At 44.8% G+C, this 27,759-nt stretch overlaps 1 protein-coding gene across 1 annotated transcript in view; it reads right to left on the bottom strand.

Annotated features, from left to right (window-relative positions):
* Positions 1–27,759, bottom strand: part of LOC146861862 (uncharacterized) — a 105,826-nt gene that overhangs the window by 53,060 nt on the left and 25,007 nt on the right. Inside the window, exons 2-3 of the mRNA XM_085641034.1 lie at positions 19,041–19,161; positions 8,754–8,867 (exon numbers count right to left, since the gene is read on the bottom strand). Of these exons, the coding sequence (XP_085497160.1) occupies positions 8,754–8,867; positions 19,041–19,161 (235 nt within the window). The remainder of the gene's footprint in view (positions 1–8,753; positions 8,868–19,040; positions 19,162–27,759) is intronic.

The following is a 27,759-nucleotide window of genomic DNA, read 5'->3' as shown; positions in this document are numbered from 1 at the left end:
TAACAACTACGTTTTGTGCAAGCCTGCAGGTAGAGAGCAACAATTGAACTAAAAAAGATTGGTATATTTTAATAAAATTCTTAATTCAGGAAGGAGTCAAGTATCTGTTTTTAGTTTTCGCCTACAAAGCGCACATGCTGTGCTGCGAGACATATTGTTTACAATTCAGTAGGCTTACAACCTGCCCCAAGCATACCATTAGTTATTTTTGTCATTCCGATTTGCAATCCTTTGATTGCGTAGCTCCTGTCGGCTTCCCTTCCTTTGTTGTGTAATCTCCTCCCTGGACCATGTACATGTGTTCTTCCTCGTCTTTTTGCAATGCACTATTTTTTTTTTAATTTATAAGCGTTTTGGTATTATTCCTGGTGGTGCAATGTGGTTTCCTATTTTTAACACAGGCATGCAGCTTCTTATTTATGTTTCTTTCACCATTCCAGCTGTCTCTATTTACGCTTTAGTTACTTACACCCACAACTGTACTACTATACTCCACTTTACGCTACCCTACACCACTCCTCTTTACTCTAAGCCACTCGACTCTACTCTGAGCCACATAAATCTACTCTTTGCCACTCGAATCTACGCCACTCAACAACATGATCAAAGTCACTTTATCCGGTGAATTATCGCCATCAAAGGTCACAATAATACAAACATGTAAAATCAGTTTAAAACTAGCAGATAAATAAAGTTTAAGACAATAAAATAACAATACAGATGTTACTAAAATACATACACATAAAAAATAAAAATATAAAAGCCAAGTAGCACACAGGTTAGCTACCAAATAGTATACTTGCAACATATTTTAAAGAGCTCTTTGCCTAATCCTCCACATGGCCATTAGAATCCGGGAAATTACAAAAACGACAAATTGTCTATTCTCATACTTTATGATTCTAAAAGCTCCTCTGAAGTCACTGACACCAAGTTTTCAGCAGAGCAGCACGATCCACTTACTTCTTATACTATAACTAAGGCAAAAAACAAGCTATGTTCAATTGTTTTGGACAATGTTACACAAAACAAACAATGAGCATAACCAGAGGCAAGTGGTAGGGCCCCATATCTAAATTGCAGGTATAGCTTCTTGGCAATACAAGGCTCTATTTCGGCCAGGAACTGCTCTATGTGAAAACAATCTTTTAACATTAGAAAGGCCAATGTCAGGGGACCCATGTTGAGTTGGCGTTGCAATGCGTCTATTTGGTGTTGCCAATAGACCCTCTCTATCTGTACTTTGGAGATCACACTTGCTTCTTCAGGGACAGTCCACAGGTTCCTAAGCACAATCTCCGTAAGTGTTGATCTCAAGGGCCTAATCCATGGAAGGTCACCGGTTCCTGGGAGACACAGAATCTCAGCCGGCACCTGCTGGTAAGAGCTCAGTTCTGGATTGCCCAAAACCTTCTCCAGAACAATGGTAGTAGAAGCCTAAAGATATCTGTTATATCTCTAAGCTCCAGATCTAACCGCAGGGGAAGCAATGGTGTACTAGTCGGCAAACCAATCAGTTGCCATATGAAGTGATTTTTAACAGTGGCTATGGATGAAACATCTTTATATCCCCAGATTTCAGCGCCATGCAATGCAGACCAAAGTGCATGATGGTTGTAGACCTGCAATACCGGTGAGATGGGACTGTATTAAGAGGCCTTGGTTGCCTTCAACAAACCCTCATTAGCTTGCTCTGATCTAAGTCTGCACCTGGCTAAATAAAAGTCAGCCAGTGGCAGTACTCGTTCAAAACAATACCCAGATATTCAAAGGTTTGGACTTGCTCCAAGAGGGTCCCTCTCAATACGTGATTAGATCTGGTGGAGTGGCAAGGGTTGAACACCAGGAACTTTGTTTTTGCCAAATTGATGTCTAGTTCCCTTGTCATACAAAAGTTGTAAAACCTATCTAAAAATGTTTGCAATCCTATGGGAGATTTAAAAATTAGCATTGTATCATCGGCAAATATCAGGGCAGGAACGCTAAGGTTTGCCATGCGCGGTGTGTCAGAATCATCATGATCCACATGTACAACCACGTCATTTATAAGAGCAAAAATAGTGTGGGAGCAAGGAAGCACCCCTGCCTGACCCTCCTACTGACTGGAAATTGGTCTGTAATTTCCCTCATTTGGCCATACCTAGCTTGGACACAATTGCAGCCATGGAGTCTTCTAATCAAATTGAATAAATAATGTGGTACCCCCATGTCAGCTAGAATTTGCCAACACTTGGGTCTGTGGACAAGGTCGAATACTGACCTGAAGTCAACGAACACCATGTAAAGCCGCCCACATCCTAGCTGTACAAACTTCCAGTACATTAGCAGGAGGTGACAAGCCTGATCTAATGTGCAGGTACGCTCTCTAAATCCTGCCAGCAGGGAAATCAATATGTTTGATGCAGCCATCTAATTTTACAATCGGCTCAAAGAAACTCTTGCAAAGAGGTTTTGGGAACTATCTATTAAGCTTATAGGCCTATAGTTCGAGGGTAAATCTCCTGATCCCTTCTTAAAAATGGGAACATTCTCAGTGCCCACCCAAGTAGTGGGAATAGGAGCCCCTTTCAATATAGCGTTAAATAATACAGCGTCGTAAGGGGTCCAAACATCAACCTAATCCAAGAAGAGATCTCGAGGTACCTTGTCCAACCCTGGTGCTTTATGCCTCACTATTTGTTTGATGGCTTGCCTAATTTCCCCACAACTGAAGCTCATTTCTTCCTGAGGGCCGCAAACCAAGGTGGGCAGTCCCAGTGTAGTTCCTGACTCATCTAAACTTGCCAAACTTGTATATCTGGTTATCAACCCAGTGCCTAGACTCTGCTCCTCTAGGGAGTATAAGCTGAGCTGGTAAAGTGGGCAATCCATTCAGTCATCATAATGTGGTTTTCAACAGGGGAGAACACTTTGCCAGAGTCAGTGGAAATAATATTTCAGAAGGTATGCGAGTCTCCTCTTTTGGCTGCTGCTAGCATACTTTCCCATGTCTCAGTCTCCCATTCTCGTTTTGCTCCTCGTATGGGATTTTATACGTGTGAGAAGTTGGCCTGGTATATGCTGTCCACTAATTAAAGTGGGCACCTTGCACCAGTCCAAAAGACCCTTATGATGTATGAGGTCAAAGATAACCTTTAGAAAGCTATCCTAGTGGTGGCTGTGGAGAGCAGCCTTCAGGCTTAATCTTGAAGGAATTTAAAGCAGCTTGTTTTACCAGAATATCACCTCCTGTATTGACTAAATGAAAGGAGAACCACACAGAAGTTATATAAAAATATCTATTTATTAATATAACACTCTCTAATATCCTCTACACGAGGACAGAACACAAAGCACATAATACGAGATCGTAAGTAGCACAATACACAGTCGGCTCCAGTGGGAGACCAAACCATATACTAAAATAGTGGTATAATAACCACGACTCGGGTCAAGACAAGGTCTAGAGCACCTAAAATCACTAGGACCCCAAGGAACCACCCAAGATGAGTATTTAGGGACCCCATGGAGGACAGGTGCAGTGTGCTAACACGACCGTGGGTTCCGTACAATGCTATGGGGAAGTCGCAGTTGCAATTTCACAGTTTAAGGACCCTTCTAGGAGGACTTTGAGTAAACCCTTTAAAACTTAAGAGGTTGGAGAGCCACCCCACCCGTGGATACCGTAGTACCTGAGTTACCTATCCCAGAGGAGCCGGGTGCATAGGTCTGGAGTGGTGTCGGAATCCGCCGTCGTTCTCAATGGAGGGCTGCGAAGAAGTACTGCTGCTGTGATGGTGAAAAGGGTCCGGTGGAATCCAAGCCTGGATTCTGGAAGGAAGGAACCTGAAAGCAGAGGGGACAGAGTCTGGGTCACTTCAGAGTGATAAGGGGCTCGGGAGACTAATGCCCACCGATGTCGGGTGCTTCAGGTGCGAAGAGGGGAAACTTGAGTCTGCAGCCACGAGGGCCAGTAGATGTCGACGACGACCAGGAGCCAGATGCGAGCTGTCCCACGAAGGATGTCGAGTGCTGAGGGGTCGGTGTCCGGCTGGAGCACCAACAAGCCTTGGAAAAAGCAACCCACACAGGAAGGTCAAGCAGGTTACGGTGTGGAGCAGCAAGGTCCAGGGGACTCACCAAGCAATGGGGAGTCAGGGCACGTCTGGAGCAACCAGGAAAGCCCAACATAAATTAAGATGACCCTCAATAGGACCCACAGGCTGAATGACCAGGAGTCGCGAGGGGACCTCGAGCAAGATTGCAAAGTACCAGCCCACAGAGCACTCAGTGTGAGGAGGCCGGAGTTCTTTGTTGCAAATACTGCTCAGGGTCAGGACTACACGGAGCCCAATGCACAAGCTCGAGAATCGCCAACCAACATATTCAACTGCAAATGGACGCGGTGCACAGGGGTTTGGGTTATGCAGTCCACCCCTGAGGGATACTGGCCTCAAACTTTCTGAGAGGACAGATCGATCTCAGGGACCTTAAAAAACCTACCTCCTGTGTTGCTGAAATCTTGTGAGTCCGCAGGAGCTCGGGAGCAGCAGACCGGTCAGTTGCGTTGAGGTGCCTGCTAGTGCAGGGGAGGGACTCCTTCACTCCAATGGATATTCTTCAGTTGTCCTTAGTGCACCACAGGTCCTGATCGGACAAAGTCGGGCCCAGTCGCAGTCCAGAGTGTCCAGACGGTCGGAGGTCAGTGGTTTCTTCTTGTAGAATCTTGTCCACGTAAAATCCCAAGTCTTACAGCCAGGTAAGCCATTTTGTACCCACTGGAAGACGTTGGACAGATTCAGGGGGCCTCCTAGGTGAGGGTCAAGACAGAGGGGTGGCTACACCCATGTCCTTTGTCCAGTTTTGCGCCAGAGCAGGAGCCAATGGCTCCCAGAACTGGTTTGAGCTGGACTATGCAAATGTGCACCAGGTGTAGACTTTCAGGCACTCTCAGAGTGCAACCACCCAGCCCCAATGCACTAAATCCTGTCTGGGAGGTGGTCACACCTCCCTGTGACAGGATGCCTATTGTGCTGCCTTCCTCTGCTCGGGCTTGGCTCAGCAGCAGGAGGGCAGAAATGTGTCTCTGGTTGGCAGCATCCATTTTGTGCTGACCGGGTCGAGAAGGCTGGCACCGGATAGACCAGAGACCCCACGAAGCTTGCTTCAGAAGGGTGGAGTCATACCTCTCACACCAGTTACCGGTGTGGAGGCATGATTCCAAGGTGTTTGATACCAAACACGATAGGTTTCTATGCAGCCATTTTCGAGATAGCATTTACCGCAAGATTATAATGCACCTCTACCTATATGTCCGGCTGAGTCACAGACAACCCAGGAGAATGGTCTCCGAAGGCTGAAGAGAGGCTCTGCTCATGCAGGGGCACCCTCTCACTAAAATCCCAGCACCCTGCCTTCAGGATTGATAAGGCCTGCTATAGGGGTGACTTATAAGTTTAAATTATAGTGATCTATAGATATAGTGAACCTATTTCTAAAGTAAGTGGTGCAAGCACCAGTTTACACAAGTTGCAGTAGCAGACCTGTAGTTCCATTTGGCATGGCCCCTCATGGGTGGCATAATACATGCTTCAGCCCACGGGAGCCCTTTAGGGTACCTATGCCCTGGGTACATGGGTACCAAATACTACGGACTTATAAGGGTACCCCAGTATCCAATCTGGAGTGTACCAAAGTACATGTATAACAATTTAAAGGAGATAGGAGATAGACTGGGGTCCTGATTAGCAGGATCCCAGTCAGACTAGTCAAAAACAGTGCAACATCAAGCAAAAAGTGGGGGTAACCATAGAAGCAGATCCTACTTTCCTACAATACACCTGTCTAGCTTGTTGGATTAGCAGTCTATCATTGGCCTTAATAGCACCCTACAGAACCCCACGAACCTCGCTGCACCGGTTAATATACCAAGAGGACGCATTGTGTCTCCTAGCCATTCGACTGGCCTCAACAGAAAAATAATCTCTCAGCTTCTGGAACATGTGGGTGTGGATTTCGCTAAAATTCGACAGTACCTCACCATCCTCCTGGAAAAAATGTATTACTGGTAGCAATTCCACCCATCCCATCAGCTACCACTCAAATTTTAGCTAATGAGTCCCTTGAGCGAGATAGCAAGATCCATTTACTCCTATGCCTATTAGAGGTCAGGGTTCGCCTTCTATCAAGGGGTTAATTATGGTTTGGCTGAGCCGCAGGACCAAGGCTCCCCAATTCCAGGTCAAGCACATTGTGGTCACTATCGTGGCAAAGGAGTACCACCATATCAACTAATGTAGGCCACAGTCAGACGTCCAGTAAAATATAGTCAATGAGGCTTGTATTCTGGGGTCGATTAAATGTGTATTTGCTGTCTCCGTCCAACCAAGCCCTGCCATTACAAGCTCTCAATCATGATTTAACACAACAGAGTTGAGTTAGAGGGCCGGGAAGGGGCAATTTTTAAAGGGGGGCATCCTTAGCGCAGGTATGAACCATAACCGATCTTCCTCAGTTGAATGAAACCCTACGTGGGCATCAAGAGGTTCAAACTGGAAACTAAAATCCCCCCCCCCCCCTCCCCCACGTTCTTAACGCCCTCTACCTGCTGTTCAGTCACACGGGCGGACAACTTTGGATTGCACTAGATTTCAGTTTACTTGCGGTCGACCTACAGTAAACATTGCAAATGTAATGTGTGACCATATCTGGTGGGATCAAAGCGTTACACAGCAGATCTGGGCAAACCAACTCAACTTTCTCAACACTACATAGTAGGGTTGTTTTAACCCAAGTTGTTAAGCTCCCCATTTGGCCTACCTTTACCTGTCATGTTGGCCTCTTTGCTGTATGGCATTAACCCTGAACGATGCGTGGGGATAGTCGACTAGGTTTCTTGGAACAAACATATGTTGTATGCATCGATGAACGTGTCCCATACAGGGCAGGGCAGCTTGGATGAAAGCCTTGCTATATTCGAATGATATCAATTTGACATACATACACTACCACCACCAGCAATGTTAAGTGTGGCCAAACCATCCCTAACCCCATACCCCATATCAACATCACGACTTAGGCAGGGGCGCGCTTCCATTTACAGCCTGACATGATAAAACATCCTCAACACAATCCAAGCACCCATTCACACGTATTTCAACTTGAAATCGATCAGGCTAAAGCACTGTAACGGTTGTAAGTTGGGGTCCCACACTTGTTTCAACAAAGTTTATTCCTGCGGCCCCTTCGTGCCCCCTCATTCCCTCTCCCCCTAGGTGGATGTTAGGTCTATAGAAGTAACACAGGGGCAATAGGGCAATGTTTCTATTGTCCTGCAGATAATCTGAATGTCCAAGGAGCAGTTTCTGTACTACACGCAGTGATCTGAAGTTTAGAAAGATACAGTCCCCTTGCCACTCCTTGGGTCCCGCACCAATACAAATCACCCTTCTTGTTAGCTAGATGTTGCTACCCAAGGCTGGGGGGGCATTTCTGTGGCAGCCCAGCCAGTTCAGGGTCTTATTACATAATTCCACCTGGACTCGCTTTGTTCCAATCTCAATGGGGGTACACCATAAAGAACCGCCACATATGGGCATGACGCTAGGGGTAGATTAATGAATGGCTGCATTAAAAAGTTAGAGCGGCCTCTCCAACCAACACTATTTGAGACCCGAAGTTTGGTGTTGACAGCAGCCTCATTTTGGGCATGGTTTTTGCGCTTTGCGCTGCGATGGTCTCTGTTTCCCTTAGAGTTCAAACTATTGGGTTCCAGCCTTGGCAGGTCAGGCGATGGTCTCTCTTGACATGGGCATTCACCCCTTTATTACAGTGACCTGGTTACACACCTGGGCGCCCTTCTTTCTTTTGCAATGGTTACTTCTCCCTTAACCATTAACAAACAATTTCAAAAGGAGGTACAAAAACCTGGAAGGGTATTTTGTTGTACAAATCCCAAAGTCATTTCTTCACAGTTAAGAGAATCACCTGGAACAGATCTGGTCAGCAAATGTATACCCTTCAGGTTAGAGCAATACAAACTATAAGGATCCAACAAATCTCCATTCTTTTTAAATCACACCAGTAAAGAAGTTCTTTGTCTCTAATCCAATAGATTCGATCACATTGGGCTGTAACAAAATCCTTTGCTGGGGCAGCTCAATTGATGTGGAAGGATCTACCTGAGAGACTAAGATGCAGTGTTATAAAACAAAAACTGAAAACACTTTAATTCAGCTCTTATTTCACTGTTTAGTTCATGCCTTTCCCCCCAAGTCACTTACAGATGAAGACCAACATATATCTTTCTTACCTCTTACACACTACTTCACCCTCTTCCACTGTCTCACTACTGCTTACTTTCTACATCTCTTTTTAACTCGCTTGTTGCTTACTATGTTTAAATAAAACTTAGAAACAGGAGTCTCATATTATTTGCTGATTGTTAAGCCCACTGACACCCTCTGGGAAGAATAAAGTCTTATATAAAAATTCTAAATAAATAAATACATAAATAAATCAAATCAAGTCAATCATCGGAAAGAGGTGGGAATATAAGACTTGAATATTGCTACCTCCTATCCTTAGGACACAATTAGCAGTATCGCAGAACCCAAAAGGAAACCTACACAGCAGTGGCAGAAATATAGTTGGCTGTAGAAGATATATTAAATATGTACCCTCTTACCCATAATAGAGTGCCTGTTTCCCACTTCATTCGATTACAATTACGATGGGGAGAGCTGTGGATCTAAGATAAGATGATTCCCACTTACCTGTGGAATTAGTTGTTTCAGGATGACTTCTTTCACAGTCCTTGCTGTTGAAAGAGTAGTGCTCTTCCTTGTCTTTAGCTCTTAATGAAACAACAGTTGTGGTAATAAGTGGGCCTGTTAATGAAAGCAAAAAAACTATTATCTGCAGATCTTTATATAATGACAGGAAATATTTAAAATACTAATGTACATTGTATCAAAGCTAGAGTGTGACAACTAAACTGTACTTGAACTCAATAGGTGAATAGATAGGTCGGGCTGGACTGTTCCCATCAGGAGCTGGGTCAATACTGATTTGCATATAGCTGGGTCCAAACAGGGGTGGCGTGGTGAGCAAAAAAAACGATGGATTAAACCCAAATCTCTTGACTGGAGGTGAGTGGTTAAGAAATTTCAGCACTCCGTCAATCATCTTGTTGTGTTTGTTGTGCTTGCCCTAGTGGCCAAGGGTATGCCGAGACATGGGTCCCTTGCTCGCTGTGCCACTGGATTCAAGCTAGCCTGGCTGATAAGTGGTGATACCCGGAAACAGGTCCCATGATGCTATTTCTGGTCCAGTGATGACTTAGGCCGGCAGTTTAGACTGGACTGTTCCTATGAGGAGCAGGGTCAAGACTTATTTGCATATGGCTGGGTCCAAACTGAGGTGGCATAGTGAGCACAAGAATGATGGATTAAACCCAGATCTCTCGACTGGGGGCGAGTGGTTGAAAAGTTTCAGCACTCCATCCATAATCTTGTGTTTGCTGAATTGCCAGAAACACCAAAAGGGTCTCTTCCCGCTTCATTCTCCCCTTCTCCCTCGCTTTCTTCTGTCCACTCCTTCCGCAAATAATGGGATGACAAGTACAGGAATTGATGCACAGATGCAAAGTAGCCATAGAGTGCCACAGAAAGTGATCACAAAACAATTTATTTAAAAAATAGCATCGTATTGGTAAAATAATGTATGCCACAAGTGCACTTAGTGTAGGTGACAGATGCAGTTTAAAGCCATTAGTTCATGCTGAGCGCCCTCTTCAGACACCACTGCAAAATCAGCAGCCTGTAGCACAGCACCAGGAGTGACAGGGAGTATTTCATCCACTTCACTGTGAGGATCAATTTCTGAAAGTTTATTGAAGGTGAAGGAATCCTGAGGTGGGCCAGGGCAGAGAATGGACAAAGGAGGAAGGTGTCTCCTGTCTGAGAGAGATAGCCTCACCCATCACTTAGCATCTTCCTCTTGACAGCCATGAATACTATCTTCACATGAAACAATTCCATGCTCTCATACTCTTCCTTTAATACTTTCCAGCCTGCTGTCATCATGGCTGCAGAATCTTGATGTGTAAATGTGATTCTAAGTCAGTTGTGCTGTCTGGCTGAGATGGACACCATACTTAGGCTGTTCTCAAATAAAGGTCATTCTCTTAATTACTAGGCTCCTGTCACCGCCATCACATTTCAGCAACAACCTGAAGTCAGCAGCTCCAAAGCATCGCCTAAGAGGTGGTGTCACAAAGAAGAAACGTGCAGTTGAGGGCTGGGTCTGCGAGTACAACAGGCTACCAATCTTAAAGCGAGAGCATCCCCATGCTGGCAAACTTCTTGCAGAGCTTGTATCATAGACTATCTTGAGACCAAAACCCCTTTGAAATATTTTAGGTCCAAACAGTGAACACAGAGACTGTACAATACACCATTGTGCACTTGGGTTAGGAGTCATCCACTGCCAAAACAACTGCATCTACTGCTAAGTTTTCCTTTTGACATCAAACTACGTTAGAATACCTGCCCCAACTAGCTCTCTCTTCCTTTAACAAAACATTCTTCAGTGGTCCTCCCCCTGGAAAAATGCCTTAATTTTCCTATCAAATCTTGCATATCTTCTGTGTTGTCCACAAAGATCTTGACAAATTTGATGTATTACTCTACAAGTCCCATTAATGACCTTAACCGATCTTTGTTCATTTGCCCATTGCTTTTAACAGACTAGCCTTCTGTCTAAACCTTCAGCTGTGCTTTTGACTTTACATAAAGGTAACCAGGCCTTTCCTAGTCTTTCAAATACTTGTTTCAATGCAATATTGTGACCCTCAACTGTCTGCCCCACTACCAAGATGTCATCCTTGAACAATAACACCTATTAGATCTTTAAGGATGCTGTACATCATGCATTGGTTTTGAACTTGGTTTTTCACCTAGTGTTTTTGAGTTTCTTTTGTTTGGACTGCAGATTGAAAGAGCTCATGAAGATATCTATCAGAGAAAGAAGAACTCTTATTCCTCTTTGCCATGTCCCACACAGAGAGGACGTCATTGCCGGAAACAGGTTTTCAGGTCAAGGGCAGACACTATAGTTAATGCAGTCCTTTCATGGTAAGGCCTGGTTTTAGAGACTTTCTATATTGACCAACTTCATTCTTCAGCAACTTTCATAACCTCATCCAACACTTCCAAAAGCCTACCTGTTAGTAAATTAAGCTTTTTATGCGTTGCAGTTGGGGCTTGCCTTTTCTATTCTCACAAGCAATGGATAGCCTTTTTTTTCAAGTAAGTGGGTCCTTCAAATATTGGAAAAGGGGGTACTGCAACAAATTTCAGTATAAAACGTATTACAGATTAGGCTTTGCTGTTTTTGTCTATGAAGGAAAGTGCGCTTTTGCAGAGGTTGCAGAGTCTTTATTAGGCAAGAATTCAATCAGGAATGTACCCGTATGAGAAGAGGAGAGCGGCAAGTGTGCAATGCAGTGTTAGTCCACAAGTAATCAGGAAAATAAAGTCCAGTCATGGATCTAAAGGTTGTGAATAAATTTGATCTATATTGCCACATCAAGATGACAACATTTCAGAGAATCGCACTCTTCATCCTACAGCTAGACTTTCTGTGGTGCACAGACATGAAAGATGAATGTTTGCATATTCCAGTTCATGGCAGCAATCAAAGTTTCTTACGATTTGAAGGGGACCACCAGCATTTTCAATTATAGGTACTTCCATTTGATTAGGGATCTGTTCATACAGTCTCTTTATAAATGATCTTGCTTTTCTGGTAGCTCTGTTGCAAGCACAGTTTTGAGGGTTTACCTACCTACATAATTCAGCAATTGCTTATTCTTTTTACACGGCTACTGAAGGTGCTCTGGAGGTGTTCCAGACATTATGACATGGTTTCATCATCAACAAATCAAGTACCTGCCTTATAACAGCTCAAGAATTGACTGTCATTGGGGTTTACTTCTATACAGATGTTTTGGCTTTTGGAACAACTGATCTCATCAATCAGCCCTTTTATAGAAATGTTAGTTCCTGACCATGGAATGCTTTTGACTCCAGGGGCCTTATTACAGAAGGTGCCCCCGGGGCACTTTGTTTTTATAGAAGGGTGCGCAGACGCTTGTGCGTCCCCTTCTATAATACCGATAGCGCTGGCGCACTTATTTCGCCAGTGCTATCAACAGAGGGTGTTCCCTCATTTGCATAGGGGCGTGCCCTAAGCAAATGAGGGAATTCCTTTGACTCTGCACCCCCGCCATATTACAGATGCGGGCGTAGAGTCAAAGAAGCCCTCAGGAGGCGCACTGACAGTGTGCTATTTAAAAGGTGGCGCACTGTCAGTGCGCCTCCTGACAGCAGCCCTCTGCAGGGGGTAAAGGGGGTCCCATGGAGCCCCCAGACATCCCCTTGCAGGTGGGTGCAGTCACTGACTGCACCAGCTTGTAACGGGATCTCTTAACCCCTTTGAAAGTGTGAAAACACGGAGCGGCTGCTCCGTGTTTTCACATGAATGCTCTGCCCCCAGGGCAGCGCAAGTTATTTATTTATTTGAAAGGTTTTATATAGCGCTGGCTAGACCCGGAGGTATCAGAGCGCTTTACGTGAGTATCAAACCATAGTTGCAGGTTACATCGTTATAAAGGTTTCACAGTTATTAGAGCATAACTACATAGTTACATGTTAGGTCGAGACAAACAATAAGGGCTGCCCTGGGGGCAGCCCATACACCATAATGGGGCGCCAACAATGATAATGTGTAATACGGCCCCAGGAGTGATTGGGACCTGTGTTGTCCTCTTTTCCAAAATTCATTTAAAGCCCTTAGGGAATTTCATCCTGTCCCAGAATTAGGGAATTCCCCTCTATGGTGGTTAAAAGCAAACAATCTGTTGACAGGAGTGTGACTTCACTTGAGTCAATGACAAATGACTGCCTTCTGTAGTGGGGTAACACTGCAAACAATCAGGTAGCAAAGGATTGCTAACCACCTGCAGAAGCAAGGCATTTCTTGAAATGGCGGGAGCTCAGCACCATTCTGTGTGCCCAGTTGTTTGTCTCTCCTCGGTTGTAGGATTGGAATCAGGTAGTCAGAAAAGAGAACTAGATGGCTCACATCTACATTATCATAGAAGGGGACAAGGACTCTATCATTGGATAGGCAGGCATAGGAAATATTTGTGTAGTCGGATACTCGTGAATTGCAAGTTAATACCTTAATGTAACTGTGCCCTTTGCAGCCATGTTTTCTTGCTCATACTATATATACCTAAAGGAAGAGCCCATTTATGACGTTTAGATGAAAAATAAAGTTGAACTCACTTAGCCAAAATGGCTACATTCTTGTAATTATCTTACGGTTGTCTTCTTCCTTTCTCATGATCTCAAACTTAAACACCGGAAACACCGTACTCCTTTGTACTCCTTTGTTTAAAAAAGTCATGTCATCTTCATTGGACATTTGTATGATTGGAATAAAACAGTATGACCTGATACATTATTTCTGTGGATCATTTATTGGAAATTGCCAACGGAACTTCATTTTTCATCTTCGCTGAATTACTGATTGAGGATAAAAGTGACAGTGTTTTGGTGTACTTTGGTGCATATGTTGAACAACATTGGGAAGGGTGTCACTTCCAACCCCACTATACACCCACCTCCATGAGGGTCTTTGGACCACACTCTTGTCAATCCAAGCCACACCCAATCTAAAGACTAAGCTAAGCTCCTACAAAGTCATAATGGGCCTTCGTATAATCCACCCCTCCAGTGTCTTCAGCTTTCTTTGATTTGCACCTGATTGATGATGTGACTGTGTAGTATTACAAATAAGTGATTTGCTGTTTCAATAGTGTCTGTTCTCAAGTTCAAGCTACCCTGCCCACATGCAAGGCTAGAGCCTGCCACGATCTACAGCCTAGGGAATGGGTACATGTGAAGTCAGCACTCTAACCACATTGATGAGGTCCTTACCAGATCCTGCACTCCGCGAACACTGATGTGAAGTGCCACGGACTGCGCAGTTGGATTCACACTTCGCACGGCAAGGACGTTATTGAACAAAGAGACCCCAGACCTTCTGGCCTAGTTATCACTGCATCTGTTCCTGCTCCAGCAAACTGCTGTGACTCCGTTCCAACACCCCCAAGTGCTCCAATTACTGCTGCTCAGCTGCACAAACCCCATCGTGATTCAGTCCCTCTTCCTGCTCTTCTGTGCCCTACAATAATGGGAAGCTACCTGATCCCTTAATGCGTTTGGCAGCTTCTCTTCACTGCCAGACTTTTTAGTTGGCTCAGCGCGTGGCTTTGTTTGGATAGGACAGACAGCTGGTGTGCCGAAATCAATGCCACTAAGCCTGCTTCCCACTTCTGAAACCACACACTCTATTGTACCAATACCTTTCTACATTTTCTGGAGCAGTACAAGCAAAACCTCAACCTCGTTTCATGCTGCATCAGTGCCCAACTGCTCACTGATTCCAAGGGAGAAGTGCCCATGGTTCCTATCCCTTTCGATGAAGAACAATGTCTTGAATGGTACCTGCACAGACACTTCCCCTCTGAATGTGGCAATGCCACTATCCTCATTTTCCTTTCAACTACACTCTTCTATTTTCCTAACCAATAAATCTCAATCCATGTTATTCATCTTGCAAGCACGGCCTATAGACTGGCCTGTGAAACTAGAAATGACAATATCGTTTGCGCCAAAAGATGTTTCCTTCCCTGCTCTGCATGATTCTAATCTATCTCCCTTTTCTTTGAACTTCCAACAGGAGTACTCAATACCAGTAACTGCACTGGTCACTGGAAGGGACTTTTTGTTTGTGTGGTCAACAAGTCTCTGCCTGGTTAGCAAAGGACTAGTTCAGATCCTGAAATCCTACTTATGTTGTACCTGTCATAAGACAAGCTCAAACAAAAAGGTGATGGGTGGATTGCTTGGGTTGGTCTCAGCCACTGATACTTATTCTGCAATCCTATACATCATTTTTGCCTAGCTTGCCTCCCCAATCAGGAACCTGACATATGCAAACCAGTCCTGGTCCTGCTCCTGCTCCAGTAGGAACAGTCCAGCCGGAACTGCCAGACCATGCCCCCTCTAAGCTGACACACAAGCAACCCCAGACCGGTTGTGGCCTATTTGGGCCCCATCAGTAGGGAACAGCTTTGATCCAGCGGCACAGTGAGCATGGGACCCATATGTGTGCATACCTGTCACACTTAAAGGGGTGTACTGAGGAAAACAATAAAGAGATGGATGGATTGCTTGAACGAATCACGACCACTGAACATTACTCTGGGTCATAATCCAGCTCATCCATTTTTGCCCATCATGCCACCTCAGACAGGAACCAGCCATATGAAAATCAGATGTAGTACTGCGCCAATAGGAACAGTACAACCCAAACTGCCAGGCCAGATCCCCTCTGAATGGGAACACAAGCAACCCCAGACAGATTTCAGCGGTTTGCTTGAATTAAGCTCAGTCACTGGTAATTATGGCCATTACAGTAAATACTCTAAGCCTGCCAGACCCCATGCAGTACAGCACAGGGCAGACAGGCGCTACAGGCTCCCAACCGTGATGGTTGAGGTGATTGACATTGGTTTCCAAGGGTCCATCCTACTAAGGCTCTGCAAACTGGGTCACATACAACACTTGACTCCAGGGAAGTGAGGGTGGGAAGTCATAGGCTTCTCAGGGAGGAAGTGTGGGGGGCATGATCTTAGAACTCAACAGGCAAACAACAGACACAAAATGTAATGTCCCGCCCACCGCTCATCTTTATGAAAAACATAAGTGCTTTTAATTTCACAGCAGAACTAAATACGACACAATCTGATTAATATGTCATATGGAGTTGGCAGAAGTTGTACTTTAACCTTGAGACACTACACCTTTCCGGAAATTGTCTACTCTGCCATTATGGTTGAGTTCCTGCTACTACCGACCCCACTAGACTAGACCATAGGCAAGAATTAAGCTTAGGCACAGGGCACTCAACAATTCTCACAAGTTAAGAATGCAACTCAATTCAATGTCTTTAGTGTCTTTGGGGACCAAAAAGGCTTGAGTGGATGAGACAGCTATGCTTGAGCACGTCAGTCTCTCTCGTCTCATGCAGCTAAGCCCAACGCTTTCCTATTGGTGCTCTGTATCCATCCAGGCTGGGTGGCGGGCCCAAATGGTGTTGCTGTCCTCATATGGTAGTCTTTTGTGGTGAATCCAGCCTTTGGCAGCTGCAGTCCTTTATGTTCGGCTTCAGACCAGCCTTTCAGCTTGTGAAAGTTGCAGCCTTCAGACCAGTCTTCTTCAGGGTGTCTGGGGACAGTTGCTGATTCTTGGCTGGTTCAGAGCTTCCTGCTTTGGCGACAGTTCACAACAGGCTCTCAGGAAACACAGAATGACATTCCATGGTACAACCTTACTTACTGCTCCTCAATAACTGTGCAGAGAGACTGACAGATCCCTTCAAACCACAGGTCACTTCTGGCTCACTCGCTCTGGATTGTATTCTTCCTCTACGTTCTCCCCATGCTGAGAACATGATGCCCATCTCCTCCTGAACACTTTCTCCTCCAGCAGGGCTAGATTCACTCCTCACCTCTCTCAGCAGCCAGGCAGTCTTCTAGGCTCTTCAGGCAGATCCTCAGGTCTTCCAGCAGAAAGTATTTCATGTGATGTCGCCTCACGTCTGGGAGACTGGCTGTCAGGCACCTCTAGGATACTGGATGACAAGCAGACATGTTCTGCATGCAGATCCTAAGCTCTTCCAGCAGAAAGTGTTGACGTCACCTCACCGGTGCGAGACACGCTGTCAGAGACACCAGCCCTAGTTACTCAACAGCTCTTTTAGTAATCTGTTGGGCACTCCCTTACTTAGTCAAGGTGCACCTTTAACTAGAACAAAGGGGGGTGGTTTGGAGCCCATTCTGCACACATTTCCAGTCTCCCATGATTCTGAACTGGTTTGGGTTGCTTACTTTTCAAATGTCTTTGCTGGGCTGCTTTCCAAAGCTTTTGTATAGAGTGATGGTTCTTGCAGCAGGCAGCACTAGGGAGAAGAGTACCCACAACAGGGGCACAAATAAGTGTGAAATCTCTCCAGCTTGCTGTCATCAACCTTCCTGAAGCAGTAATTAGAGTCAGGCAAAATGACAGCCGTTGCCTAGAACCTGTCTCACCCTGAAAAACAGGCCCTGCAGTCTCACCCCTCACCTCCATTATCTACCAAATGGCAGTCGTTGGGAAGAACCGATCAGCAGCCCCGTGCTAACAAAGTCTTCATGGAATTTCAAGTCTCCACCACACTTGTCTCCACCCCCCTCACTTAAGTGTTTAGGTCTCCACCCATAAGCTACAAAAATGCAGGGAATATATTTCCACTGTCTGAGAAAGCTATCCTCACTCTCTATCTTGTGCAATGATAGTCCCAGGGGCATCCAAGATGGATCCAGCTGGCATCACCTTAGACACACACACACACACAGTCATACTAACATATATATGTCAAAATCTTACTGTACATGCACATGCATGTGACATGCACCTGGGATGTCTGCACCAGGTTCAGGATTTCACATAACAGAGGAACGTTATGTGAGAGGGGTCTCTCACTGTCACTGAGAAAGAGAAACACATCTTGACAAATTACAAATTACTAAACATGCTATGCTGCCACCACCGCTTTAAGTGATATACCTTGAGCAGCAAAAGTAGGCCACTATATACTGTATACTATAAGTGAGCCCCTTCAGCTCACAGGACTGGTCCGGCTATTAACAAGCCTAGGCTTATGTACTCGCACTAGATTAGCGTGATGCCAAGGCAAAAATATAAGTCAGGAAACTTGTCTCAATTGCAGTTGGGTACACACCCATAAACAAAGAAGTGTACATTCCTGTCCATTGCTTTCTTATCCACCCAAGCTATCTCAATCAGGAACCAGCCACATGCAAATCCGCCTTGGTCCTGCTCTATAGGAACAGTCCACCTCAAACGGCCAAGCCACAGCCCCTCTGAACCGGAACACAAGCAACCCCAAACCAATTTCAGGCTACATAGGCATCTTTAGTAGGGTGCAGCTTAGTTCCAGTGACAGAGTCAGGGAGGGAGCGATGTTCAAGCATTCTCATCACATTTAAGGCATCGCACTGAGGAATACAACAAGAGATGGGGGAAATGCTTGAAATAATCTTAGCAATTAGTCATTACACGGGACTACATTCTAGTCCGTAATTTTTTTGCCCAACATGCCACATTAGAGATAAACCAGCCATGTGCAAATCATGCGAATCAGTCTTGGTTCTCCTCTAATAGGAACAGTCCAGCCTAACCTTCCAGACCAGGACTACTCTGAACAAGACCACAAAGTGAGATTAATTCAGGCAATTCACTCATCAGTTTTTTGTTCTTCTGTTGTCTCACTGTGAAGGTTCGCAGGAAGAGGATTGGGTTCCCTAGGGGTGGGAAGGCCCGCTCACAAACTTCTGATTAATTTCACTTGCTTTTCTCCTTTGGAGGGCTTTAACCTTTAAGGGGTGCTGTAGCCAGAGAGGTGCAATGCAACTACCCTTCCATAGAAACCACTATCATTTTCTCATGCGTGTGTCTCCTATCCAAGATCCTATTGGCACAAATAATTCAGGGCCCCTTTAGAGGCCTTGGAGTGATTTCATCCAGTGTTTTAGCAATGTATGGACAAACAACAGGTAAACTGCTTGCTACAGTGCACAAGGGATTGTGGGTTCCACTGTGAAATCATATAGGTCTTACTAAAAAAAACTGAAGTTGGTGTCCATTTTCCTAGCTTGTACAAGGCCCCAAGGGCACTATTGCTGCAGAGACGGAAGCGAGACATGGGGGCGCAATGAATCCCAATTTGGCTGTTTAAATTCAGAAGAAGAAGGGGGGGGGGGCAGTATCTTTGTTTGTATTAGGGTCAAACCAAAGAGATATAACTAAAGTCAGTTCAGAAAATCCTGAATTATTATAAAATTTAGAAACGATTTGTAACTTTACCCAATGAAATCAAGGCCTGGTGGATTTCCTTCATCACATTTCTGTAAAGTGCCTTTTGCCATTCGTGTAAAAGTGTCCATTCCTCTTCAGAAAAGTAGGCAGAGGCATCCTCGAAGGTCACCTGCATAATAAAGTGAAATACCATTGTGTAAAAATGTTCTAATGAGGACAGAGGATTTAATACCCACCTTTATGCAATACACACCTTTTCCCTATGCACTGCTTACCTCATCTAGCTCTTCTATTTCTCTCTTGACAGCAGTGGACAGTGTCTTGGTGCATATTTGATTTCTTCTATAAGCTAACATAGAAAGGGCTGGTACACATATCTCAAAGAGACTAAGTACAGAGAAATGTGCATACTGCCCTTGGAAGTCCCCAGCCCGATCTCTACAGCCTAGTAAGTTAGCACTAAAGGTATATACTGATGATTGTCGGGCATCAGGGGTGTGCATATATTTCTTGAATGTAAATGGTGGAAGGAGGGAACAGTTTGCACCCCTTAAAACAGGTTGGGTTGATGATGCACACTCCAGAAACCTAGAATATTTGTGGCATCTAGTTTTAAGGGCAGTTACTTAGATGTATACATGTATGCTATTCAATTTATTTTATTATGTTTTGGCACTCCAAAGAGGGCCACATAATCAAAATACACAAATGCAAATACATATTCCCAAAGTACAAAATGACAATTACAACACTCTCCACTGAACAAGACAATTTACAACACAAGACCTCCATATTTCATCAATAAATACATTTATGCTTTGAAGGTATACACATTTATTTGTATACTAAAATACACATTTTGAAATCACTCATGCTTGTATGATCCGAATTCATACTCAATGTACATTTTTGGTTACTGGAACTCTACAATCTAACAGAAACACTGTGACCAAGATTAACACAGATTGTTCGTGCCTGTGTCGAAACACTTTTGGAAATCTATCCTCATTTCACTTAAAAAGTGCAATTTCTGAATTAAAAAGATATAAGGCAGCCACTATTTACGTGTGAAAGCTGTACAGGTGCTTAAAAATTAGTAAATAGAAAATAATATTGCAATAAGTAGAGTTCATGCTCAGAATCATGGAAGATGTAGATACTGTTACTGATAGTGGAAAGAATGATGCGATGGGCATGCAACAGTTGTCTTATTTTCTGGTAACTGGCATAACGTATTATTCTGAATAGGTGTTCAGGATTCAATGGTTGAAAAAATGTGATGGGTGGAAATGTCTTGATTATCCTTAACACAGAAATAGTTTCACTGGTGTGTATTTCTTTCTACGATTCTTTGTATTTTTGGTCATCTGCACCGTTACAGACAAGGACTGCAGATCACTCTTGGCTCTGCCCTGAGCTGTGTTGCGGAGTCACAAGCTGCACCTTCACAGAGGAGATCCACCAAGGCCAAACTATGTCTGTGTCCTTGTGTTCCTGTTCAAAAAGGGAAGTGCCTTAGACTTTCCAGCTGGACTGCTTATTTTAGGGTTGGGCCAAAAATTATTTGCAAATGGTTGGTCCCTTTCTATACTTGTGCAGAGACGTTGAAAAACAAACAAATGGAATTCTAGGCAAATGATTTGCAGTGGTTAGGATTTTTAAAAGATTTCCATTCATCAGTGTTTTATTTTTCATGGGTTAAAGATTGTCCAATTAATATAACTACCTTATCTAGAGAGGACAATGTTTTTGCTTAGCACTTGTGTTTGAAAATTATGACTGTAGTGTATTGTATGGTATTGGGCAGTTGCATAATGTGTTTCTACTACTCGTGTGACCCTGGAGCTTTTAGTGAAACAATCTGTACAAGTAGAAGGGTGACTGTGGGAACATATATCCATATAAATAAGACTCCGCTCCAGAGATCTGTATGTAACTTACATGTCACTCATACCTTAACTGTGCAAATCTGGTGAGCGTTGAAGCTTGTACTAGTCTACCCTAATGAAGATTGCGCAATCTGCTCTCTGAGCGAGAAAATAGCTTGCTTGGATACTGCCATGCGTACCTGTTCTGTGCAGAAGTGGAGCTTGCCTTGCTCCTACCTGATTTGTAAGTGACCTGTGATGGGGAAAGGTTGAGCTGCTGCTGCTCTAGTTGTACAAGGCCTCTGATGGATGAATGGAATCTTACACTGTTTCTATGAAAGATTTAACTCTTCTATGAAGAAAAGTTATTTCTGCTGCTGCCACCTTATGAAAAAACTAAAGATTATTGAATGCACCTGCCCAACATGCCCCATGCGTCAGGGACAGTTTCAGAATATCTGATGTGAGATACCAAGACCTGCAGTCCTGAGGAAGGCGCCTGAACCTATAGAGGCAATATTCATGCATCGAAAGATGGGGACGGAAAGGAGAAGTAACGTCCATTGCTCAAACCTCTTGTTTTGAATTGTGTATAAGGGAGACACCAAACAAAAGCATTTTTTAGCTCACCCACGCACAATTTTATATAGGCCTAAGTTTAACAAACGGACATCATAAATCTCAAATGAAGGAACATAACCTCATGCAAACTAGGGAACTCACAACTAAGAAACTATACAATCACTGAACAATATTACTCTTGGATGCTTCCCAGTGCTAGATGTGGAAACCACTTATGAAGCATACCTTCATCCTACATAAGTACATGAACGGAAGGTAGTTCCATAGGAAGTTTGGCTGTTTCGCCAGGGGCTGTTGTATTTATTGCATGTTTATGTCTGTCCACAAAGAGCATTCAACAATCCTTTAACTACTCTCAAGCTCTCTTCAGTGTTCGGACCACCTATATTGTACCTGTACTGCATGTGTCCGAACACCGTGTGATGTCCCTTCTGCTTTTGTGACCTGTCTTTTACGTATTCTGTGCGTTAGGGAAGGTTGCGCTGCTGCTGCTGCCAATGTTGTATCTTTGTTGTTATGTGAAGCTCAGTATTAAACTTACCACTACACAAAAGACAAATTGATTTGCATTACGAATGCTACTTTTAATGCTTGATGTGAATAAAATATTGAAGTAGAGTTTGCTTTTGGTTTTATGTGTGAAAATGGACTAGATGACTTTGTAAAAGTTTATAACAAAGCTGACAAGCGTCTTAATACTGTGCATAACACCTTAGACATATTCTGGAATTGTAACCAACAGCATTTTGCAAGCTGGGTTAGCAGCATTCCAAGCAAAACTATGTGACTCTCAATATAAATGACAGCTTAAACTTTGCAAAGAACCTGCCACTGATTAGAAGTACGTGTGGCGTTTTTTGTTTAATAACTTTAAGTTCCCTGGGGCTACAAAACAAAATTTCTTTTTGGTGAAATCTTCAAATTATTCGGCAAATGGTGCATTATCCCTCAAATTAGGAAAATCCATGATTATACACGAAGTGCTGCAGCCGCAGAAAGGCATAATTCAAGTGGCCCTGATTACATGTCATAGTGCCAATCTAAAATACAGAATAAAATTTAGTTGATGACTTTCTGCCTTTTTTTTCTGGTGAGCAATCACGTGTTAAACAGCTCAGTAGGTGAGAGGGCAGAACAACCTTTAAAATACAGATGCGAGCATGTCACAGCTAATGGGTAAATATTACCACTCTTTGGATAAACAAATGGGCGTATTCAAAAGATATTTACCAGAACAATGCGAGCAGCAGCAACTAAAGTGTCAGAAGAAACACTGAAAACAATTACAATGTGCTATCACCGCCTTCATGAGTCCAATCTCAGCCTAGATGTTAGTGTTATATAGGTGGGCCACCTGAAACAGGCCCTACTTAAACAAGTGCAGAATATGCTGCCCTGTGAGGGCTGCCGATGCTACATGTCACCTGATAGGGTTATTAACAACAGAGGCTTTTATAGGACACTGGGTGGGACCTCCTACAAAATCCAGGGGTTGAAAATCTTCCCGGTTTATTCCACAGATAAGTCAGAAACATTTATGTTTCTCTGCCTGGGACACTGGTCAGGCTTGGTTTAGGCGGACCTTAGGAGAGATGAAGCTCACACGTTTTCATACCGCCACACACCTATCACCCTGGAGCAGATAGTGGAGAATAAGACTGAGAGCGATGCCCCTTGAGTAATCATAAGTAGTAAGAGCAAGGTGGATGACTGTGTTCCAGAGGAGGAAAATAAAAGGGCTGCACTAGATCCTATGGACTGTTGTGGCTTTGCATATAGTTGGATTGATTAAGCTCTTCTGCATCAGGAATGTGGAACATGCATTAATATATTGCAGAGCATGGCAGCCCACCTGCTAAGTAGGGGACCCTATTGGACCTGAGTTTGCGAGACACCTATAGGCGTTCAAGGCCTCTGATAAACAGAAAGAGGCAGTTTAAGAATACACATGATGATATTGAAAATGATTCGTATTCACACAATAAAGGGACCTGGGGGGAGTGACCGGTGGAGCCAGTTTTCCCCTGGGTGACTTTGTGATAAAGGAACGGACCACAGGAGCAAGGCAAGGGGATCAGTTGGGGGGCAATGGAGGGGATGGGTCCAAGGGACAAGGTATCCCAAAGCAAGAGTAGTTCTGGCTAAAGACAACTGCACAGGTGCTAGTTCCACAAGGTAATAGTGGTCTGCACTCACTCTCTAATGGTCAAGCTACTCAAAAACCATAAATACATTAAAACAGAAAAAACACACAAAAGGGAGTGCCTCAAGAATCCAACAATTGTATTGCAGAGTTTGTTCTCTTTGTTTCACACCCTTGGATATTAAGTTGTGATATGTATATATTGTCATCTGGTATTTCACAACAACAATAAGGGAGCAGTACAAGTGTTCCAAGAATTTGGAGAAGTGATCCATTTTACACTTAGACTTCGATGTGATGAAGTCCACTCGGAGGATGAACTGATGAACTGCGTTGGCCGGGTTGTTTGTTTGATGTATTGAAGAATAATAAAGAGAATTGTTTTGAGACTTCATACCACGGCTCCCATGTTATTTTGATATTGGAGAAGCGTACATCGATATTGACACTATTGAACTATGTGTACTTCATGAAAGGAGGAGAGAAGAAACAAACAGAAGAAACTCTACAATTAATTGTTGGATTCCTGAGGCACTCCCTTTTCTGTGTCGTTTCTAAGGGACAAGGTATTTAGAGACAATTAGGTCACAAGTTAAACCTCTTGATTACTCTATCACGATGTGGCTGAAAGGGATAGTTTTTTCGAAAGTGGGAGATTTAGACCTTTTTTATATGGTTTAATTTACACCTATTTAAATAGCGTTTTCTATAATTAACTGTTTGGATAGGTTTATCTACATACCTTTGGTATGCAGGATGGCGAGGCAAGAACTGCACACTTTATGTGCGGCAGGAAGGGACAAACTTATTAAACCTGGTGTCCTGTAGCAGCCATGGGAAACCGGTCCCAGGATGCTTGTTTCTGGTTCAGGGAAGACCTGGCCTGGCAGTTCGGGCTGGACTGTACTCATGAGGGTCAAGGTCAAGACTGATTTGCATATGGCTGGGTCCGAACTGGGGTAGCAAAGTGAGCTAAAGAACGATGATGGATTAAACCCAGATCTGTGACTGGGGGTGAGTTTCTGAAAAGTTTCAGTGCTCCGTCCATCATCTCCTTGTGTTTGCTTTGTTTCCCCTAAGTTGGAAGGGTATGCCCAGATATGGGTCCCTTGCTCACTTTGCCAGTCGATTCAAGCTAGACTGGCTGATGAGGGGTGGGACCCTGAAACTGGTCCTAGGATGCTTGTTTCTGGTCCAGGGAAGACCTGGCCTGGCAGTTCGGGCTGGACTGTTCCCATGAGGGACAGGGTCAAGACTGATTTGCGTATGGCTGTGTCTGAACTGGGGTGGCGAAGTGAGCTAAAGAACGATGATGGATTAAACACAGATCTGTGACCAGGTGTGAGTGTCTGAAAAGTTTCAGCGCTGCGTCCCTCATCTCCTTGTGTTTGCTAGGCATGGCCCACCGTCAAGACAAGCTTCGGGTGGTGGAAGCAATAGCGGCCTGCTGTCCTCCCAAGAATAGATCAAAAAGCAAGAAGTCAATTAGAAAAAAAATTACATTGCGGCTGGGCAAGATGGAGATAAAGCCTCCACACAGGAGGTAGACCTTACAGGCAGCGGTCGTTTCTATTGGAGCGGGGAGGGAGTGGCCTGCATCTAGGTTAAGGAGCGCAGGAAGAGCTAAAGTAATGAAGGAGGCTGTTGCAACAACCTCTTCTGACGAGACTGAAGTGCAGCTCCCATGTGAGGGGACTACATATGGCGCATCAAAGGGGCGCATATTGAGGCAAAAGGAAGGTGCAGTGAGTGCAGCGGGCCACCAAGGTGCGCTGAAGAAGCGTGTGGTCAAAGCAAAAGACACACAATTGATGGACGGAATGCAGAAAAAATCAAAACATTCATCCCCAGTCAAGAGAGCTGGCTTAAATCCATCATTCTTTTGCTCACCATGCCACCCCAGTTTAGACCTGGCCATATGCAAATCAGTCTTGACCCTGTGCCTCATGGGAACAGTCCAGCCCGAACTGCCATGCCAGTTCCTCCCTGGACCGGAAACAAGCATTCTAGGACCAGTTTCGGGGTTTCACCCCTCATCAGCCAGGACAGCTTGAATCCAGTGGCACAGTGAGCCTGTGATCCATGTCTGGGCACAACCGGCGCACTTAGGGCAAGAAAGCAAAAGACACACAATTGATGGACGGAATGCAGAACCAAACAAAACATTCACCCCCATTCAAGAGATCTCGGTTAAATCCATCATTCTTTTGCTCACCATGCCACTCCAGTTTAGACCTGGCCATATGCAAATCAGTCTTGACCCTGTGCCTCATGGGAACAGTCCAGCCCGAACTGCCAAGCCAGGTCCTCCCCGGACCGGAAACAAGCATTCTAGAACCGGTTTCGGGGTTTCACCCCTCATCAGCCAGGATAGCTTGAATCCAGTAGAACAGTGAGCCCGAGATCCACGTCTGGGTATACCCGGCGCACTTAGGGCGAGAAAGCAAAAGTCACACAATTGATGGACGGAATGCAGAACAAATCAAGACATTCACCCCCAGTCAAGAGATCTGGTTTAAATCCATCATTCTTTTGCTCACCATGCCACCCCAGTTTAGACTTGGCCATATGCAAATCAGTCATGACCCTCTGCCTCATGGGAACAGTCCAACCCGAACTGCCAAGCCAGGTCCTCCCTGGACCATAAACAAGCATTCTAGGACCAGTTTCGGGGTTTCACCCCTCATCAGCCAGGACAGCTTGAATCCAGTGGCACAGTGAGCCTGTGATCCATGTCTGGGCACAACCGGCGCACTTAGGGCAAGAAAGCAAAAGACACACAATTGATGGACGGAATGCAGAACCAAACAAAACATTCACCCCCATTCAAGAGATCTCGGTTAAATCCATCATTCTTTTGCTCACCATGCCACTCCAGTTTAGACCTGGCCATATGCAAATCAGTCTTGACCCTGTGCCTCATGGGAACAGTCCAGCCCGAACTGCAAAGCCAGGTCCTCCCTGGACCGGAAACAAGCATTCTAGAACCGGTTTTGGGGTTGCACCCCTCATCAGCCAGGATAGCTTGAATCCAGTGGAACAGTGAGCCCGAGAACCACGTCTGGGTATACCCGGCGCACTTAGGGCGAGAAAGCAAAAGACACACAATTGATGGACGGAATGCAGAACAAATCAAGACATTCACCCCCAGTCAAGAGATCTGGTTTAAATCCATCATTCTTTTGCTCACCATGCCACCCCAGTTTAGACTTGGCCATATGCAAATCAGTCATGACCCTCTGCCTCATGGGAACAGTCCAGCCCGAACTGCCAAGCCAGGTCCTCCCTGGACTGGAAACAAGCATTCTAGGACCGTTTTCGGGGTTTCACTGTTCATCAGCCAGGATAGCTTGAATACAGTGGCACAGTGAGCCCGGGACCCACGTCTGGGCATAACCGGCGCACTTAGGGCGAGAAAGCAAAAGACACACAATTGATGGACGGAATGCAGCACAAATCAAAACATTCACCCCCAGTCAAGAGAGCTGGGTTAAATCCATCATTCTTTTGCTCACCATGCCACCCGAGTTTAGACCTGGCCATATGCAAATCAGTCTTGACCCTGTGCCTCATGGAAACAGTCCAGCCCGAACTGCGAAGCCAGGTCCTCCATGGACCGGAAACAAGCATTCTAGGACTGGTTTCGGGGTTTCACCCCTCATCAGCCAGGATAGCTTGAATCCAGTGGCACAGTGAGCCCAAGCCCACGTCTAGGCATACCCGGCGCACTTAGGGCGAGAAAGCAAAAGACACACAATTGATTGACGGAATGCAGAACAAATCAAAACATTCACCCCCAGTCAAGAGATCTGGGTAAAATTCATCATTCTTTTGCTCACCATGCCACCCCAGTTTAGACCTGGCCATATGCAAATCAGTCTTGACCCTGTGCCTCATGGGAACAGTCCAGCCCGAACTGCCAAGCGAGGTCCTCCCTGGACCGGAAACAAGCATTCTAGAACCGGTTTCGGGAGTTTCACCCCTCATCAGCCAGGATAGCTTGAATCCAGTGGCACAGTGAGCCCGGGTCCCACGTCTGGTTATACCGGGCGCACGTAGGGCGAGAAAGCAAAAGACACACAATTGATGGACGGAATGCAGAACAAATCAAAACATTCACCCCCAGTCAAGAAAACTGGTTTAAATCCATAATTCTTTTGCTCACCATGCCACC

This window comes from Triturus cristatus, chromosome 2_2, assembly GCF_964204655.1.
Source record: "Triturus cristatus chromosome 2_2, aTriCri1.1, whole genome shotgun sequence".
Lineage (NCBI taxonomy): Eukaryota > Metazoa > Chordata > Amphibia > Caudata > Salamandridae > Triturus > Triturus cristatus.
The sequence above is the reverse complement of the archived record's forward strand: the minus strand, read 5'-3'. Positions and strand labels throughout refer to the sequence as shown.